This window comes from Thermobia domestica, chromosome 10 (genome assembly GCF_964235325.1).
Source record: "Thermobia domestica chromosome 10, izTheDome1.hap1.1, whole genome shotgun sequence".
Classification (NCBI taxonomy): domain Eukaryota; kingdom Metazoa; phylum Arthropoda; class Insecta; order Zygentoma; family Lepismatidae; genus Thermobia; species Thermobia domestica.
Window position 1 is genome coordinate 5,835,044 of NC_137463.1, and position 19,777 is coordinate 5,854,820.

At 38.1% G+C, this 19,777-nt stretch overlaps 1 protein-coding gene across 1 annotated transcript in view; it reads left to right on the forward strand.

Annotated features, from left to right (window-relative positions):
• The window catches only part of LOC145662910 (transient-receptor-potential-like protein), a 191,529-nt gene that overhangs the window by 86,454 nt on the left and 85,298 nt on the right, over positions 1 to 19,777 (forward strand). Inside the window, exons 6-7 of the mRNA XM_081728915.1 lie at positions 472 to 594; positions 15,449 to 15,660. Of these exons, the coding sequence (XP_081585041.1) occupies positions 472 to 594; positions 15,449 to 15,660 (335 nt within the window). The remainder of the gene's footprint in view (positions 1 to 471; positions 595 to 15,448; positions 15,661 to 19,777) is intronic.

A 19,777-nucleotide genomic window follows, 5' to 3' on the forward strand; every position in this document is an offset into this window, starting at 1 on the left:
AGTTAAATTTTCGAAAGTCCGATATCAGATGACAGTTAAGGAAACGCAAATCAACCTTACTTTTAATTATACATTATGATTCAATGATATTGTCTTGTCTACAAGTTTCAAAATGGCGACCACTCCTTCATTAAGTTATGACGTAATGGTTACAGCATTTTTGCTTTATTTTCACCAGCGCTCTGTTGCCAATGGACGCCATTTTTAGAACACACTATATGATGTAAACAATCAGTAACCTCGTACTGTATCTTAAAATAGTTTCCCTTCCTTCATATGATTGACGATTTTTTTATCCTTTCGCAGTGGAAAAGTGCGGGGATGATTGAAGTTTGTTTTGAATATCTATCAGCTTAAGTGGAATGAATAAGTGGAAGTTTTAATAATAAATTATTAACAATTATTGAAATTTTGTAATTTGGCATCTTTCAAAAGTTGTTTCCCCTCTTTTGTTTTCCGTCCTTTGAGCAGGTGATTGCAGTCCTCAACAGGCGAAATGACAACACAGATGACTATTTCGCGCCTGGATACGATGACCTGGAAAAGCTCACCCTAGCGAGGCTCAAGCTGGCTTTAAAGTACGAACAGAAACAGGTAATGCATTCCGTTACATTCGTTTATCTTTGCTTATTTTATTTTTAAGTGCCCTATTTTCAATGAGTTTTCTACGCAAAGCCAGGTACTAGCCTATGTACCCTATTGAACTAAAGTCCAGGAGGTATAACGTCATTAACTTCCCGCGCTTGGACCTGCTCTTCCCTGCGGGTGTGGTAGGAGGATAGCCAATCACCGCGCTCAGCAAGCCACGAGTAACCAAGCTGGCAACTCCCCATAAACGTCACTACAACTTTTCGCGGGAAGCCAACGACGTTATACCTTCTGTACTACAGTATGCCGGACAAGTAGTGGTACAGTGGCCAGTTTCTTTACCCTGGGTTCAGAAAGAGTTAATACAAGTTGGAAGTCGCTGTGGAATCGACTGATAATTATGATTATCAGTATTATATTTGTCGTTGAAACTGAAACAAGAAGCGGAACGAGTGATTTTCCAAAACAATAATGTTTATCCCAAATTACTTCAAAGGGATAATATTTTTGCACAGTTTACAAGGGATAACTGTGAAATATAATAAAATAATAACTATTTTAACGCCCACTAACTATGCGGGTATAGGACAATTGCTGTCGTTGTTGCTCCGCAATCCAGAGATCTAGGGTTTGAATGTGGCTAAGACCAATCCTGACTGAGATTTTCCAGGAGTTTTCTTCAGTTCCACTATTTAAATGCCAAAATGATAGCTTTAAAATATTGCAATGACCCCTCATATTTGTAAACAATAGCATATATTTTTTCACGAAGATCTTCAAGCAGTCGACGAATGGAAACACGGAAAGCCACGAAGGATTCCTACAATCCCTCCATTGGCTCCGCCTCCAAATTACGACTATAAAAGAAAACGTTGAGGGACAAAAAATATCAGTTCTAGCTAATCATTTCTACCTTCTTTTTGCGTTGCTCTGTGCAGGAGAAACTCTCTACCTTACCTCTATGCTGCTCGGGCAAGAGATTCCCACCCTATCTCCGCGGCGCATTGGATAAGAGATATTACCTTACTTCTGCGCTGCATTAGGTAAGAGGTTGCTTTCGTCTCCGCGCTGCACTGGACAGAAAACACCGAACCACCTCCGCGCTGCACCGGGCAGGAGACACTAATCCATCTCCGCGCTGCACTGGGCAGGAGACACTAACCCATTTCCGCGCTGCTTCGGGCAAGAGGTTCAATTTCTTAGAGCAAGAACTATTGTATAGAGGAAGCTACAGTTATATTGTTTGTATAAAACTTTTTGTAATAAAAAGGCGAGGGAAAGAAATAAGCCTTCTCTACCAATACATTACAATATAGATTCTAGCCGACTTACTTCTACTTCCTCTCTTATTAATACTATTGTTATTATTGACTGTTAAAGATCGTAATATAAATTAGAGTTTTAGGCTGTATAAATATATTAGCAAATAAGTGTTTTTATGTAGATATATGTGACTCTTGTCTTTCACACAGAAGGTAAGAATGTTATTTTCAAATTTCAAACATAAGAAATATTTGACATTTGTTGGAGATTATTTTATTTGGGAGAACTTGACAACAGTGCTGTATAATTTTAGACATATTCCTTTCTCTTCTGGTCTTCATAACATAATAGGACAGCCCAACGATGACGTAGACAGATCTTAACATCAAGCAACCATGAGATTATGTTCAATTAATCTAATTTTGCTAAGGAAGATGCACCAAAATAAATTAATACATTTATGCTGCTTTTTTAAAACAGTTTAAATTTGAAATGAGTTCTTGCCAGCCACAGGGGCGGATCCAGGAAGGACTTTTCTGGGGACGGTGAAAGATTCTCGGTTTTCTCTCTTACAGGGCTTTTGCACCTCTAGTGCCTGTGCACCTATCCCCTTCTTCCTTTAAATCATCTATGGCCATCCATGTTAGAAGTTTATTCGCATGTCGCGACGCGAAGAGACATTACATCTACTGAATGATAATACTGGATATCACAAAAGCCTCGTTAGAAGTACAATTGGTTACGCACTCACAAACCAAACGACATATGTTATCGCGGTAAGGCGTAGGGATATTTACTTGTACGAAATACCAGAGGTAATTCAAAGACTAGATTGAGCTGAAATTGCAAACATTAGTTCAAACCACTGAGATAATATATTAGATCAATGGTTCAGACCAGCGGCGGCCGCTGAAGGGGAGCCAATGTGCCGTGGCACTACCACAAATAATACCAAAAATAATATTTGCATCTTACTAAATAACAAACTTTTTAATTTTATGCACAATACTTTACTTGCAACGTCATCATTGCTCACGAGAAGCTGGTTTGAGTCGCGCTCAGTGATTGAATGCGCTCAGAATTATTCGCACGCTAGCAGTCAAAGCAGTCAGTATTGTCCGTTCACTGTAGCTTGGCGCTGTGTTTTGACACAAAACCTGGCCAGCGAATCTTAGCAGTCCTTCCCCTACTTTCCCCTTATAGCAGTTGTAACAGTGGAACTAACTCATCAATTTTAGCACTAGTAGGGTTTGGTATTTGCAAGTTGCGTAAATTTCGAAAGAGTTTACTTCTTCTCTAATCAGGACCGTAACTTGTGTGGGACAGGGGAGGGGCAACTTCCTCCCAGGTAGGTTCCCCGCCGTTCGAAGGGGCCCATTTGGAGACGAAATTTTCTTAATCCATATACAATACGAACATGAAATTATAAATGAAGCATTAAACAGTTTCACTACATTACATAAAGCAGCGCACAAAAGGTAAATAAAACAAAAGTGAGCCTTGTGCCCACTTCAGTAAGAAACGTCAATTATTAGGGGCCCTAGAAATAACATTTATTCCTATGGCTTTGAGATTTGTCAATGTTGTCCCCTTAATTAATTTGTCATGTATGGAATGGGCCCAAGGGCGTAAGTAACGGCCCCGCAGACCTTGCCGTGAGGGAGGGCCGACAGGCTCCGGGGGGCATAAATAGTAAGAAAAAGTTAGAAAGAGGGGGGGCAAGAATGAGAAAAACAACTTTTTCTAGGAGGCCCAAATACACATATTAATGCTTGCCCCCCAGAAAAAAATATAAGTTACGGCGCTGTCTCTAATGTGAATTTATTGGTACACTTCTGCTAATAGTTAACTATATCAGGTTGGTCTCTTTAAACCGGTTGGGCCGTGGAGAGAAACAATATTACAGGAGGATAGTATTCATATTTTAAGAAGGTGGGGAAAGGAGAGCAAGGATGAGAAAGATGAGAAGAAAGAAAGAAAGAGAATGAAAGAAACACTTCTACATTTACATCATAATGAATTTAAACACACATAAACGAAAAAGGGATGTCGGAACCCACCACCATAATATTTGTGGAAGTGTTGACAACATAATATTCTGAAGGAATATATTTCCCGCCAATTCTGGGGCCTCGGTGTTTGGCCCAATTCTGGCCTTGCAGCAGTGGCGGATCCAGGGGGGCCGATCATGGCGATTGCCCCCAGGAAAGGAACCTTTCTCATTTTATATATTTAAAAAAACCCAATCCCAGAGTTTGGAGCTCTTAAAAATAGCTCTAAGTAGCAGTATTAAAACCCACCGCCCTCAAGAAGTCCGTCCTGGATCCGCCCCTGCCTTACAGAAGCTACTATCTAGTCATTCACCTCGTGGGACTGAGGAAAACCTTAATAAGGAATACCGTCCAGAGCCGCGTTCATGCCCACGCTCGATCTACCTATTTTAATGCCTTTTTTCGTGTTGCACAGTGTCTGATAAGGGCACCCAAACAGGGCAAATGTGTACAGCTTTAAAATGTTTAAATGTTAACGTCTATTATTAGGGGCCCTAGAAATAACATTTATTCCTATGGCTTTGAGATTTGTCAATGTTGTCCCCTTAATTAATTTGTCATGTATGGAATGGGCCCAAGGGCGTAAGTAACGGCCCCGCAGACCTTGCCGTGAGGTACTCTGAACACTTAATTCAATGTGTATTATATTCTTATTACAGCAGCATGGTTTATTTCCTAATACTTTAAGTCTATGGTTGTTAGTATTTATAATTATTGCATCATACTAATCCTTCTCAAAGCTCGTTCAATTTGTATGAAATTCTACACTTAGCAGTTTGCAACATTGCAAACCTTCACCAACAGGCAATATGTGGGGAGAATATTTCCATCTATACTCGCATCGAAATTCCCAGCCCTTGTTTACAATCAGTACAATGTTTCTGTCGCCTTATCATGAAAACAACGCTGTCCAGCGAACCTAACGGTCTTCGCTACCTCTGTTTATTGTTTACAACACAAACTGCCATCTTCCAATATTGCCAGGCGTACAAGGTTTTCGCACACTTTCGAACAAGAACACTTGTACAAAATTGAGTGTGCATTATATGTAAGATTGTATTACATAATAACTAACTCAATTTTTCATAACGTTAATATCTCAGTCATCTCAAAAGCAGCAATTTATGTAGTAATAGCACTTGGTCCATGACTGTGCAGAAGTAGGTACATTCGGTTCGGAGATTCATGTGCCTGGCAACCATGAATTAACCATGTAGGGGTGAGAAGCAAGGTTTTGACGCTCGCACTACAATTGTTGTTTGTAAACAATCTTCCATCCTAGAGTGAACAGACAATACATAGGCCTATCTCTACTCTGTTGTGCCAAGTTCTCCCGTGCTCTCCCGACTGTTCTAAAAATGGTTTGTGCGCATGCTCGTTAGCTGGCAAGCAGGAAGAAAGCACGGAGAAATAACTAGCGTTTTGTGCCACGATCAAAGGTGGCTCGAAGCGGGAGATTTGTTTCGTCTTATGTTTTGATGCTCTAGGAAAGGGGGCTTTGGTTTGGAGTTAAGTCGCCTGGAATTCTAACACGTGACTCCCGATTCACTTGTTCCTATTGCAGTGTTTCCAAACTAGTTACTTATTACATACCAATATGGACCATCTAGATTTGACCCTCCCAAAAATCGATTTGGAATTTATTTCGTTATTGTGTTGTCAACCCAGGTATGATACCCCCTGATTGAAACATAAACACATTGTGCGCTTGAGTGTTTGTGGTGTTGAATGTGGGTGTGTATGTAACTTGTCAGTTATATATTTTTGCGAAGTTTTGATGCTGAGTACTTAAGTGTAGGGCTGTTTTCCTCTTTCTCTATATTTGTAACTATTTTTCGTGAAACTAGAACAATACATTACGATGAATGCTGCAAGTAGTTTAGTGAAATATCCGTTTTCATCCCTATCATATGACGACAAACTAACTGGAAGCAGGAAATTTAGGAAAGCAAATGCCTAATTTAAAATTGTGTGTTAAGCAGGTGATCCGTAATAAGGGAGATGGCATCAATTTAACATGAACATATATTTGAAAAACAGTTCGAATTTGTGGTTGCGATGTATCCAATCCTTTATTTTGATTTTCGTGTGTTGTTTGGGGGGGGGGCGGGAAGGTTCGCAAGCTGGACAAAATCTGCTTTATGTTTATAATAAGTTTACTGTAGGCATAAACTTCATTCTAAATAACTCTCTCTCTCTCTCTCTCTCTCTCTCTATGTATATATATATATATATATATATATATATATATATATATAGAGAGAGAGAGAGAGAGAGAGAGAGAGAGAGAGAGAGAGAGAGATGGTGATCAGAAAAATGGAAACACCTGAACTAAATTGCAACTTACCAGATTAATATGGTGTCGGGCCACCTTTGGCCTTCAGAACAGCCTCGATGCGGCGTGGGATGGAGACATAGAGGTCGTGAATGGTAGCAAGTGGAATTTTACACCATTCCTCGTGCAGGGCATCGGCCAGTTCTGTGAGAGAGGATGGAGGTGGAAATCGTCGCCGGAGTCGTGTTTCCAAGACGGACCACAGATGTTCAATTATGTTGAGATCTGGGGATTAGGCGGGCCAGGGGAGGTGTTGGACTTCATCCCGATGTTCCTCAAACCACGCTACAACAACGCCAGCTGTGTGAATGGATGTATTATTATCCTGGGATATGGAGTCATTGTCCGGGAACAACATCCGGACCATAGGATGCAAGTGGTCTCCTAAAATTGCGACATAATCGTTGGCAGTGATTCGTCCGCTAAGTGTGACTACATGACCCAATGAAAACCATGATATTGCGGCCCACAGCATCACCGAGCCGCCGCCATGTTTCACAGTTGGGCTGAGACACTGCAGATCATAAGCTTCTTTGGGCGTTCTCCACACATAAACACGGCCCGTGGTTGGGAATAGGGTGAAGGATGACTCATCCGACCATATCACACGTTCCCAGTCCTCAACGGTCCAAGTTGCATGGTCGCGGTACCATTTGCGGCGTGCAAAAGCGTTATGGTCTCTGATGAGTGGTTTGGCCTGTGTAACACGACCCCTAAGTTCATGTCATGTAATTCGCGGCGGACTGTGATTGTCGAAACAGGGTGGGGGAGGTGCTGATTGAGTTCCTCTTCACTTGCTCCGCAGTGGCACGACGGTTCTGCGTGACAATGCGCTTTAATACCCGGCGTGACCTGTCACTCATGATTTTCTTCCGCCCACTGTTCCGCTTCCCCGATGTGGTTTTCCCGTGTGTTGTGTAGGCCGTCATCACCTTCGACACTGTCCCACGCGACACACCGAACACAGTAGCCACTGCCGTCACACTCACTCCACATAACCGCGCACCAACAATTTGCCCTCTTTGAAAATCTGAGAGGTCTCCCATTTTACACTACCTACGTCTGCTGCAGCCACTGGACACTGCTGTTCCACTGCGCCTGACGTAGTATGGAGACCGACCTAACACACCACCACCAGTGGCCCGGCGCTACGGGCGCCACGACACCACTGCCAACCCATACATCTGACGTGTTGCCAACTACAGGTTTTCCATTTTTCTGATCACCATCTGTGTATATATATATATATATATATATATATATATATATATATATATGTTTGTGTGTGTGTGTGTGTGTGACTAATAACATAATGTTACTCGTGCCTTTACATGTACTCTTTTTTACGGATATGCGCTTATTTATTGTGTACGTTTTGCCACTACCATATTATATACTCACGAGCCGCCACTGGTTCAGACAATATTGCAGCAGTTGTAGCTGTACAAAACTAGATCGAAATGGGGAAAATGGTGCAGATGTAGATTTGGCGCACCACATTTTGGAAGATTTACAGATAAAATTCAATACTTTGCATGAAAAGACATGTTTATAGAGAACAAATTTCTGCAGGCCTCAGAATTAAATACAACGTAATACAGCTGTGTTTTAGGTTTACAAGTGTGAGGTTACTACTGTAAAATCATTCCAAGTGCTTTACGACTGATAAAGTAACTTTGCGCATATGAAAGATGGCTGTATTAGATGCTATTTTCCACCAGCGGCATATTTCTACTCAATGTACAGGACTTGTATTTTTCGTTTACAAGTGCAGCATTACTAGTATAAAACTCGTTAGTGCTATTGAAACTCGTATCATTGTCAAAACACACTTCTTTCCAATACTCTCGTTTGCACACAAACCCACCATCACTGACGCTCGTGCTCTCTTCGGAAGGGGGCCACCAACTTTGTCCTGCCCTGAGTAGGTGAGATAGTATTCATGCTTTTAATGGCCACCTAGCACAGGTTGGTTTTTTTCACTGTAGTTTTTATGGTACACATCCGGAAGCTGTATTAAACGAAAATCGCAAAAGAATTGTAATGTTGCAACAATTACTTCTGGTGGCTCTCTTGAATTTTATCTTTGCCAAGTGAGATATTTTCATATCGCCTAGTGGAAACATTTTAGGGGACCAAAGAAGGAAAATAGTGAAAGAATTATAATTTTTCAACAATTCTTTCTTGTGGTGCGCCAAAAGTCCAAAAGTAAACCTGTGTATGGGGAAAAATAAAACAATTATGTAATTATTATTCACTTTCCTGGCAATCAACAAAATGTAATCTACATACGTATTTTTCCTTCTATACCTCTGTTTCCTGATTCATATTTGAACTTTCATTTCTTGTGCGCAATTTTGTTGGAGACTCTTCATATTTTTATCTTTTAGATTCGGTCTTCCAGTTTTGAGAATCCTACCACCTGGAGACAGAGAGGTAATGGCGGGGGGAAGCGGGAGAAAGGTAGAGAATCAATATGTCATAAAGTGTCTCTCAGAGAGGTGGGAGGTACAAGGAAAAATTGAGAAGGAAAGCGAGAGCAAAGAGGAAACTAAAGAGAGAGGAAAATAAAAATTTAAAAAAGATCTTCCATTATCGTTTTCTTCTCACAATTTCTTGTTTTCTTTTGTTTCTGTTTTGTGTGGAGTCTCAGTGACTACATAACAACATTGCTAAAGGTTAATGAGGTACATTCACCTACACCTCAAACAGAAAACGACTAAGATTTCAGAGAAATACTGACAAATATGCCTTTCTTCTTCTTCTTCTTCTTTCTTTCTTTCTTTCTCTCCTCTCAATATCTTGCAATCTTTTATTTACTGCCTGTCCTCTTCTCTTTGTTTCCTCCTTATCTTTTTTCTCTGTTTTTCATCCACTTTTCTCTTTATCTTTTACCGTTCCTCTTTGTGGACTCCCAGACTCTCAGTGTACTTCTTCCTGTCTCGAGCATCTCGTTTCTTCTTTTGCTTCATTAACATTTCGTTACGTAAACATAAACAAGCAAAAAGAAAATTCCTTTCAGAGCCTTACCTAATCAACACAATTATTCTGTTTCTGATAGTTAGTGACTTTAATGCAATATCCAATTACAGTTTTGTTCTTTATTACTAGACCATATACCACTCTTCACGTTATATAGTGCTGATAAATAGATAATGATGTCGTAGATGGGCAGAGAACGTCACCCGAAAAGGTGCATTTTTGTTAGTTGGAAAACCTTTTTGCAAAATATTGTTATATTCTGTGGGTAGAGTTAATAAAGTACCCGGAACTTAGCCTTTAACCCTTTATTATAAAATGTCGTATATAATAATTACACAAAGTCTCAGTTAAAAATCTTCTCTAAGTCCGTAATTACTTTAAAATAAGTATTTTCAGTATGGGTAAAAAGGGTGCCCACGGCGTACTATATTGTCTCAGATTGATAGGATGATGTCCTAGCCCAAAGCTGCCTCTGACAGCACTGGTGTCTCCATAGCCCAAAACGGCCTCGGGAGTAGGTATTGCAGGTTATTATCAGTACAAGGCACTGATGATTTTTTTGGTCTCGACGTGCTCTTTTATAGCCATCCTCTGGAGGGAGAACCTGTGGAGGGGTTGTCGGAGTCCTTCGTGGTTCTTCGTGTCCTCTTCGTCTCTTCCAGTGGTTATCGTTTTCTTCTGTCGTCTGCCACTATTTATTTACAAATTGTGAAAACACATGTTAATAGTATGTGTGGGTGTACGGAACCTTGTAACTTTTTCTGGCAGTACAAGAAGAAAATACGAAAGTTAATTCAAATGGAAACCTTATTTTCTATTAAGAACTGAAGGGAAATTAAACATACCTCATTCTTCGATGTAATATCCTTGACGTGCAATGTATGTATCCCGAGGTTTAGAAGTGTGTAGATCCTTCTCACAAAAATGAGTTTGGCTCGGACTGAAGCCATTTGTGGCCTGCGGTTTTCACCTCTTTCTCGCTTCGGAAATACTTGTCTCCCATTATCTTTTTATGAGATAACAAAATATGAAAGTTATTGAGTCGAGATCTGGATAATAATGTGGGTGCTAAGACACTCAAATTTGAGTTGTCCTGTCTCATAAAGCAATGAAACACCTGAATCAGACGTTCTCGTCATTTACTCCTGATTTGATTTAACACCGTCATTGTTTTAAAAAAAAACTTCACAAATTGCTGCTTTAACAAGGTGCATATCGCCAGTTGGTCGGCCGAAGCTGTTTCTGCATGATTCTGCCATCTACCGGTCATTTTTTCAACAACAACGATATCTTCTGTAAAGTTACAGACTATTTGTATGTACATTAATGGAGCCTAAGATTAATAATAATAGAAATTTCCTTTTACTCGACTTCGATTCGACATTTTGTTCTCGAGTTATAGCTGGTTTTGCCAGGGGGTGCTCTTAACCTATGTTCAGAGCCTCTACTTTTACGCTCTCTTCACAGTGACGTCACCAGCGAGGAACTTCGAGCTTGTCGTCTGCTTGGCGCGCGAAGATTTGCTAGTAAGACCACAAACAATTCGTTATATATTTATTTAGTTTGGGTTTTTGCTGTGTTGAATTATGTTGTTTTCTTTTCCAAGACAAATTTTTGAGGTCACATCTTTCTATTGTACGTTTTTGAGTACGTGGACGAATATTATTTAATAAAGAAAATGTCAATATCTCGGAAAATTTCTTTAACTGGGCTTGGCTTGACTACAACATGCAATATTGCAATATTGTGTGGTGGACTTTGAGTACTTGTGTACATAGGCCTATTTATTATTACGTGTATTTGTGCCTTTCCTGTCGTGTAATATAGTGTTTTTTGTTAGTGTGCATGTGTGTTTGTGAATCTTGTGCTGTAGCAACGTGAAGGAGTCATAATAAAAAAGATAAAAGATACAGGTATTGTTTACCACAATTTCCTTAAGGACTCTCTCCTTGCTAAACAATGGGTTCACGCATGTAAAAGAAAAGATAAACTTGAAAAACGCGACTGTTTGTAGTGTGCATTTCTCAGAAGAACATTATTTGCGAGATCTGAAATCTGAACTTCTAGGCTTGCCGCCCAAGAAAATTCTGAAACCAAATGCAGTTCCCTCAGTCCAACTAGGCATTCAAAGTCCAATTCCTGCACAAAATGAAACAAGCTATGTTGAAGGTTGTCTTTCATCTCCAAGTGTTCCACCTGATAGAACAATAAGATATGAATCACAAGAAGTCAGAAAACAGGCTCTGAAAAGCGTGTCTACACTTTCTCCGAAAAAGAGAAAATTAGATAAGGGAAGAAACAGAATTTAGAGATTTTAATATTGAAATGGAACAACTAAAAACAAAATTAGTAATTATGGAACAGTCGAACAAAAATCTCAAAATGCAAATTATTAATCTCAGAGTTAGGAATGCTGTGTTGCGTTGTACCATAAATAAGAAGAGTAAAGAAATTAACTCTGAAAAGAATAATCTTAATGATAAAGTAAAACCTGGTGTTAATCAAATCACAGAAATTATTTTCACTCCTACGCAAATGGAGTATCTTATAAGTAAAAAAGAGAAGAGCACATTGGAATAAAGATGACGTGAATAAAGCTCTGATGATACGCACTTTATTTATTTTTTTAAAATACTGTCTATACATCCGAAACAGCATGAACTTTTCACTAACAGGACTATCCACTTTCAGAAAGTGGGTCATCCTTCGTGGATCTCTCGTGACTCGGATGGATTCACATAACCACTAATTGAAATTAGGAAGTCAGGACATAAATTTTGTACACAAATTCATACAAGAGGTTAGAAAAACTACGAGGCGAGACGAAAAAAGTTTTTGTTCGAAAATCAAGTCACTACAAGACGAGAAAACCTCATTTCTTGTCTTGTTAGCAGGCCCGTATCCACGGGGTGTCTCGGGGGAGACGCCCCTCTAAAGTTTTACTGGTCCCCCTAAAATTTTCACGGTAGGCTTTCAAATAAACTATCACATGGTTGGATCGAGGCCCCCTAACTTCTACCGGACTCCCTACATTTTTGGGCTGGCGATTGGCCTGCTAGTTAGCATGCGAAGTATTTAGATATAAACCAAATCCATTTTTCCGGACTGTATACTATTGATGTCACGAAGTGCAATTATAGCGTCAACAATGGGTACATTAAACATAACCTGTGGTGGATAGTCGGCATGATGTTTAACACGGATGGTCCCGTTTTAACATTCACATGGAGCAGATATGAATTGCCAATTTTAAACTTTAAGCCTGAGTATTGTATATTGAACAAAATAAAATGCATTGATAATTTATTATTATTATTATTATTATTATTATTATTATTATTATTATTATTATTACCCATTGTTTTAAATATTATATTTAAACAGTACTCACAAAGTAATCTATTTATGCTAGGTGCGGAACTCACCTTTCATTCGTTTCGCAATTAATTTAACACCAGAGCTCGGAAATTTCAGAAATTACCCTGGTAAAACACATATTTATCTGGAACTTTGCATAAATACATTCACAGTAACATTTCAGATATATAAATAAATTTAAAATATAATTATAATTCAAGAATTATCTCTCATCAAACAATAAATAATTGATTATACAATATAGGTACATCGTTAAGTTTCTATAATATAAACTGAATTAAGAAGTTCTATTTAGTGCTGGATTATTTATTTATTTATTTATTCGTAGTTTTGTGTGTAGGAGGATGTTGTGACAGCGAAAATGTTATGCATAAAGAAAGAAAGAAGACATATTCTGCCTGCTTCTTACGCCACTAAACCTACTTGCTTCTCCTCGCTGGTGACGTCACGCAAAACGGAGAGCGAAGCGTCTGAGCTTATAGCCCAACCTTTCCTTCTAGTAACCTTGGGTTTTGCATTTTTTCCGACAAATTTTCGGCTGATGATAGCGCCAAAAGGAAGCTTTGTTACATTCAAGTTGTCTATACATTTTGTCTTATCTTAAGGTCGATTCAATTCTAAAACTTGTCAGTTGTTCTGAAACACTCTGTATATAACGTTATAAATGAATAATTTTTCAATTTTTATTTTATATGACATAATAAAGTTATCAGAAATACTGAATATCCTGAAAATAATTCCACTAATTTTTATGAGACAAGAATATCTTAGAAACTAAACTAATTTTGTTGCAAATGTTTGCTGAAACAAAACCTCCCCATTGTGTGGTGTCCAAAGGAAAGTTAGATTTACAAAATGGAAAGTTATATTTAAAAAAAAAAATATCTCTGAGTATAAATTTATTTCGTACGTTTCACTGAAGATGGAATACAGTCTAAGTGTGCAATAAGTGGGTATTCCAAGCAATTCGGCAAAACAGGAGGACAGGATAGCCACTAGAGTAGCCGAAACAATTCGACAAAACAGGAAAACACAGGCTAGCCACTAGAGTAGCCCAAGCAATTCGGCAAAATAGGAAAACACAGGCTGGGCACTAGAGTAGCCCAAACAATTCGGCAAAACAGGAGAACAGGCTAGCCACTAGACTAACAACGAGGCTGTGGTATTGTGATTATCTATTTTATCTATTTTATTTCTATTTGCCTTCAGGTTGGACGGGATTTAACTCTCTATTGAAAATTCTTTATCATTTTTTAATACTTAACCGATTTTCATGAAACAAAAAGCATTTGATCCTTACAGTGGTTGAATATATTATATGGTATCTCATTTGTGTCATTGTATCAGTGGCGGACCATGGGGTAACGTCTAACTTTGCATGGACGTTCTCAGCTAGCATCCCGGTACGAAAGATAACAGTCCGTGGCACAGGTACAGAGATGGATGCGAAGTGAGAAAAGACCTCATACCTCGGTAGATGCAAAGATCATAAGGAGTTTCCATTCGAAACAAATGAACATAGGTTCAATTGCGGATATTAGGAGACGCGGTCTCCCCTCAACATCCAGGACAGAGGAAAATGTGCAAGGGGTTCAGAAAATGTTCACCCGAATTCCTCAGAAATTACAAAGACAGTCATCGCCTGAAAGTGGTTTAACCCGACATACAATCAGAACTGTTCAGAAAGAAGAATTGAATTTTCGCCCATGGAAACCACATTGGTGCCAGAAATTATCGTTGGAAGACTTTGATCATCGGTTAGAGTATGGGAGACGATGTTTCTTTGTATGAAGATTGGTGCCTTCTTTTCGACAATATCATGTGATCAGATGATGCCCTGTTTAATGTTGGGAGGATTATTAACCGGTACAATGGTTATTATTGGGCAGGAGATGCTACAGGGGTGGTTGTTGAAAAATCCCAAATCACTGAAAGGTCATAGTGTGGCACAGCATGACGCCCACGAAAGTTATGTGTCCGTACATCATTAGGGACACAATGAATGCAGAACGGTACCTGTTATGGTTGAAGATATGTTCACGGTATTGTATCCACTCGAGACAATTACAACGACCTAATCTTTATGCAAGGTGGGTCCTCGCGTCGTTTCACATGTCCTGTCCGTGCGTAGCTGGACAACCATTTTTCAGAACGCAGGTTAGGATGTTGTAGCCCCCTTGAATGGCCAGGAAGGAGTCCTGGCATAACGCTGCTGCGACTTCTTACTCTGAGGGTGGGCGCCGTCTCCTTTAGCCTAGGCGGCATAACCGTAGAACGTAAAACTTAAAGATTTCATTTCATTTCATTTCTGAGGGTGGGCGAAAGGAGAAGGTTAGAGCACAAAACCAAAAACCCTTGCTGAAGTTCTTGAAACGTACCATTGGAATTTCTGCAGAAACTTGTTGCAAAAATCCTCAACCGTTTAATAAAACTTGTTGATAATGATAGTGCTCATGTTCAATTTTAGCAATGCATAACAATTCTACTATTCTAAGGGAAAAAATGCTTTTGTTTCATGAAAATTGGGTAAGTATTAAAAACGTAATAAACCATCTTCAATTGGGAGTTAATTTCTGCCCACCATGTATTTATTTGTTTTTATTTTTGCTGAAAAGGTAGGAATAAAATATGAATATTAAAGTATAGTAAGGACCTTCCTAAGTGATGCTTTGTTAAGTTTGAACAAGCATATATAATGTGTATGATTTTATTATTTTAGTGTTTCCGTATAGTATAAGGTTTCATTTAAGGAAATACAAAAAGGAAACAAGTTTTAAAAAAACAAAGGAGAAAAAGCTTATCTCCAAAACTTTTCTCATCTTGTTATTTCTATCTCTTTGTTCTTCGGCAGTTTGTGGCTCACCCTCATTGCCAGCAGCTGTTGACGTCGATCTGGTACGAAGGCTTCCCCATCTGGCGGAGAAGGAATGGCTTTGTGAAGGTGCTCCTATGTCTTGGAATCATCGTTTGCATGCCTCTCATTGCGCTCACGTATCTGCTTTTCCCCCGCACAAGGATTGGCCGTCTCATCCGCTCACCCTTCATGAAGTTCATCTACCACAGGTGAGTTCCTCTACAATCTCCCGAAGAAAAGACAAAGTTCTTTTTTTCTCCTAAGTTGTTATCTCCTTTGTTTCATACGGCGTTAGCTTCCTCAAAACTTCTGCAAAACTTCATCCGTCTTCTTTGAGCCTAACCACTTTTTATGGTTCTTCCAATCTTTTCTCAACAAGCTATACAAGAACCGAACTAATGAAGCCTGTGATATGAAGCACTGTTTTTCAAAGTTCTCCATGACAAGAAACCTCTGCTAGTTTGCCTTTTGAATAACTCTGATAATGGATCGTTGAAACGAAAGATATATAGCTACAAAACAAATTGTTTTCGTTGTTGAAACAAATTTAATTAAAATCAAACGAATTCCTTATTATTATGTATTAAATGGACAACAAAGAGTTATATAAATTTTCTCTTATTAGTAGTGTTACACATGTTTCTACAATTCACACGTACATAACGAATATAAGGTAGGTGCAGGTAAATACGCCAAGTTAATTGTGTTGCATTTTTTATGGCCTTAGTTTTCATGAAACATAAAGAACAAAACATGTGCGTTGCAGAGTAGCCTTTTCCGCGTGTAGAAAAAAATATGGCAATGATTCGACTCACTTCTATTTTATACCCAAGGTAAAACAAAAAGAGTGTTACAAACTGGCGTATTTACAAACACATGCAGGTAATTACGCCCAGTCTAGAATACTACTAGAAGCCTGTAACAAACCTTGCAACTGTTTATATCGTCTGTATTATACGAACTCAAATATTACTACACAAGATGGCTGAAGCAAAGATAGAATAACCAAAGTGCAAGATGAAATAAAAGATAAAATGTATAAACGATAATCTCCAAAGTTGAAATGAAGTTTCAAACTGAAAAGTTTTAGTCCATAGAAAGATAAACAAACAGTGGCACTGTACTGTGACTTAAAAAAAATAACTACACCAACATTATATGAAATATGTGGGACCAATGAAAACATCTTTGTCTTCTGCAGTCAGTCCTGCACAAGCCCTAGCGAATTTCTCTGCATCATGCTTGGTATTGATTTAGTAGCCATGGAATCACAAATACTGAAATTACACTTACAAAACAAAGTGTTCCTAGACGGAGACGAAATAAGGCGTACATTGCTGTAAACAATCGGCAATGTTCTGAGTTAGCAGGGTACTTATAACGGATTCATACTTCTGTTGAAATAACATCCTTCCACGAAACCTTCCCGAAGCAAACAACACTGCACAGTGTGGCTGCCTCAGCGCTGTCTCCCAGAGTATTGGTCTTATCGAAGGCCGTGGCACATATTGGAGTCACATTTTAGCGGATTTCATTGGAAACGTCCCAGCACTGAACACTTGGCGTATTTAGCTGCACTGGCGTATATAAATGCAGTTACCTTACGATAACTTTAGTAATACACGATAATATACGATAGTTTTAAGAACGAAAATAGATAACTTTGTTCTCTGAGTTTGGCAATTCTGATTGGGTTTTGCTTTGACTTCTCTTTCAGCACCAAAGGTATATGAGACGTAGACGCATAGGTTAATGTGGGATGCCAACCACATGAGCTCTCGCTTGGGGCTCCTACATCTTCTATTATATAACCACCAGAAGGCTTTCCTTGTGGTTCTTGTTAGTGTAGAAGTTGGCTGTTTGTAGTTTGCGGAAAGTGTCACATGATTTAGTCAGTTTCTCTATCGTTGGAAGCGGGCAGATATTCTGTCTGTAGAAACTCTGAGTGTTGAGTCGGAAGTAGTTAATAGTCGTCTTGTAAATGAACATTCAGAGTTAAAGAATTGTTAATAAATATACCTAGGTATGTGTATCCTCTTGGTTTAAGTGTTTAGCGTTATTCAGAAAACTAAGTTGCAATGGAAACTAAGTTGAAAATGAACTAAAAAACAGAATGTCGTAGAACTTGATTGTGTCTTATTATAGAAAACGGTATGAACATCTGTTTGTAGTCAACAAGGATTTGGACTCACAACATTATACCTTGGAATCCTGAAGCATACAACGACTCACCAAAGGTAGTCGTCAACCTGGTTCGGCTAATAATATAAGTAAATCTTTAGTGGCAGTAATTGTTTGCACATTAAAATATCTTCAGTAATTATATTCACTAGTATTCTCACCTTTTCTATCGAAATTACAAGTCGATGATGAGTATTAAATAATTTATTAGTTGATTCTCTTTTAACGTATTTTCACACAAACTGTCTTGCAAACATACATGTTGATTAGGTATCTATAAACAACTACCTAGCAACCAACTATATAATAATGTATATTTCTTACATATATATTAAAAACATTCTTCTTTTGTTATTTTTAAATTAACATTATATCAGGTATAGTGCTTGTGTATGAGCACTTTCTGCCCAAGGTACAGGTAATTATCAACCTATACAAAGTATCTCGTTGTATAAAAATGTCGCCCGATAATGGGACTAGATATAAAAGTTGCAAGGGAGCTTGGCTTTTATATTTAAGAACCACTGGTCCGTTTATAATAATGATATTACATTACTTATGTCCTTTACATTTTGATCGCCCCTCGTATATACCTTCATTAAGTTTCATACATATAGATACATTTATAATAAGTCTTTTATTCCATTAATATTTATCTTTTATTATAAAAACGTCGTCGCTTACTAATATAGTCAACGAAGGGTGCGAAGTCAAAATCGTAAGAGGCAAATTACATTTTAAAACATAAATCACAATGATCAACAGTTTCAATCATTATTAAAAACGGTGATGTTAAGAAAATAATATTTGATCTTTCCAGGGCGCATTATATAATAACTACGTTAGATGATATTTTAAAATATACATTGTATCAATAAGGCGTCAGAATACAGAAGAATCTTATTCGAGTAATATATAAGGTAGCTCATGAAGACAGTCATCGGATAATTAGCTTAATAGAATGAACCCTATACTTAACATAATCTTTGACAACAAAGTTTCAACACAGATCAATATAATATAAATAACCTTTGCTTTTAATCAATTATGAATTAAATTATAATTCTTCACATTAACAAGAAAGAATTAAAATCATTTGAAAATTATCATTTGTTGAAACAAACATGATAAAGTATCTAAAAGTCATAAGGGTTGAAGCTCTAACGACTAACGAAGTAGTTTGTTATTATATCCCTGATTGACATTAACACAATAAATTTGAAGATAAATGTTCATAAGAATCAATAGCTGATATGGGTTTAACCCTTACTTCATCAACTGCAGTCAGTTTAAATTCGTACTTGCATATGATTCTAATAAGTACATTGTACTGCACAATCGTTATTATGTTCCACATTATTTTGTACATGAATTGCGTCATGACTTTGATTTTGATATGAAGTGCCATCTCTTGGATTACGATTACGTCTATCCATGTAGTTTACTGTATTTCTGGAATTTCGCCATGTATTTCGTCTATTTTTAAATCTATTTCGGTTATATGGCCTGACATAAGGATTGTCACGATTAATTAGGTTATGTGGATTCCCAACATATCTTTGCCTATTTTGCTCGTTCTGACTGTTTAAATTCACTCGATTTAAGTTGTGTTCCGTATCGTTCGCATTACGGATATTTAGACTACGAACAAGTACAAGGTGATCTGAATTGTTTTTAATTTTACCTACTCCCGCTTGATGATTCAGAGCATGGTATTGAGTTTCATAACATTGGACAAGCATTAATAGGTGATTAAAACTCATACACTGTGTAGAAAACAGGATCTGTTGTAGCTTAAACGGTAGTAAATTTCGAATTGATGCAATCACCCTAGATTCCGATTGCAGTGGATTTACGACTTTTAGTTCGTTATACGTATTTACAACAAAATCAACAACAGATTTGTGCAAACGAGGATTAAAAGGTTGGTTTCTAATCGTGGCATCTCTGTTTGCAAGCAAAAAGTCATTTTCGTAATTTGCAATCAGCGCTGCTTTGAATTCATCATATGTATTGATGTGATCCCGTACTGCTTTAAACCATAAAGAACATGGTGGGAGTAATAAATGAGGGATTAGTTTCATATACTGCGATTTATCTATACACATTATACTGCACTCATCCTGAAATTTTTCTAGGAAAGAG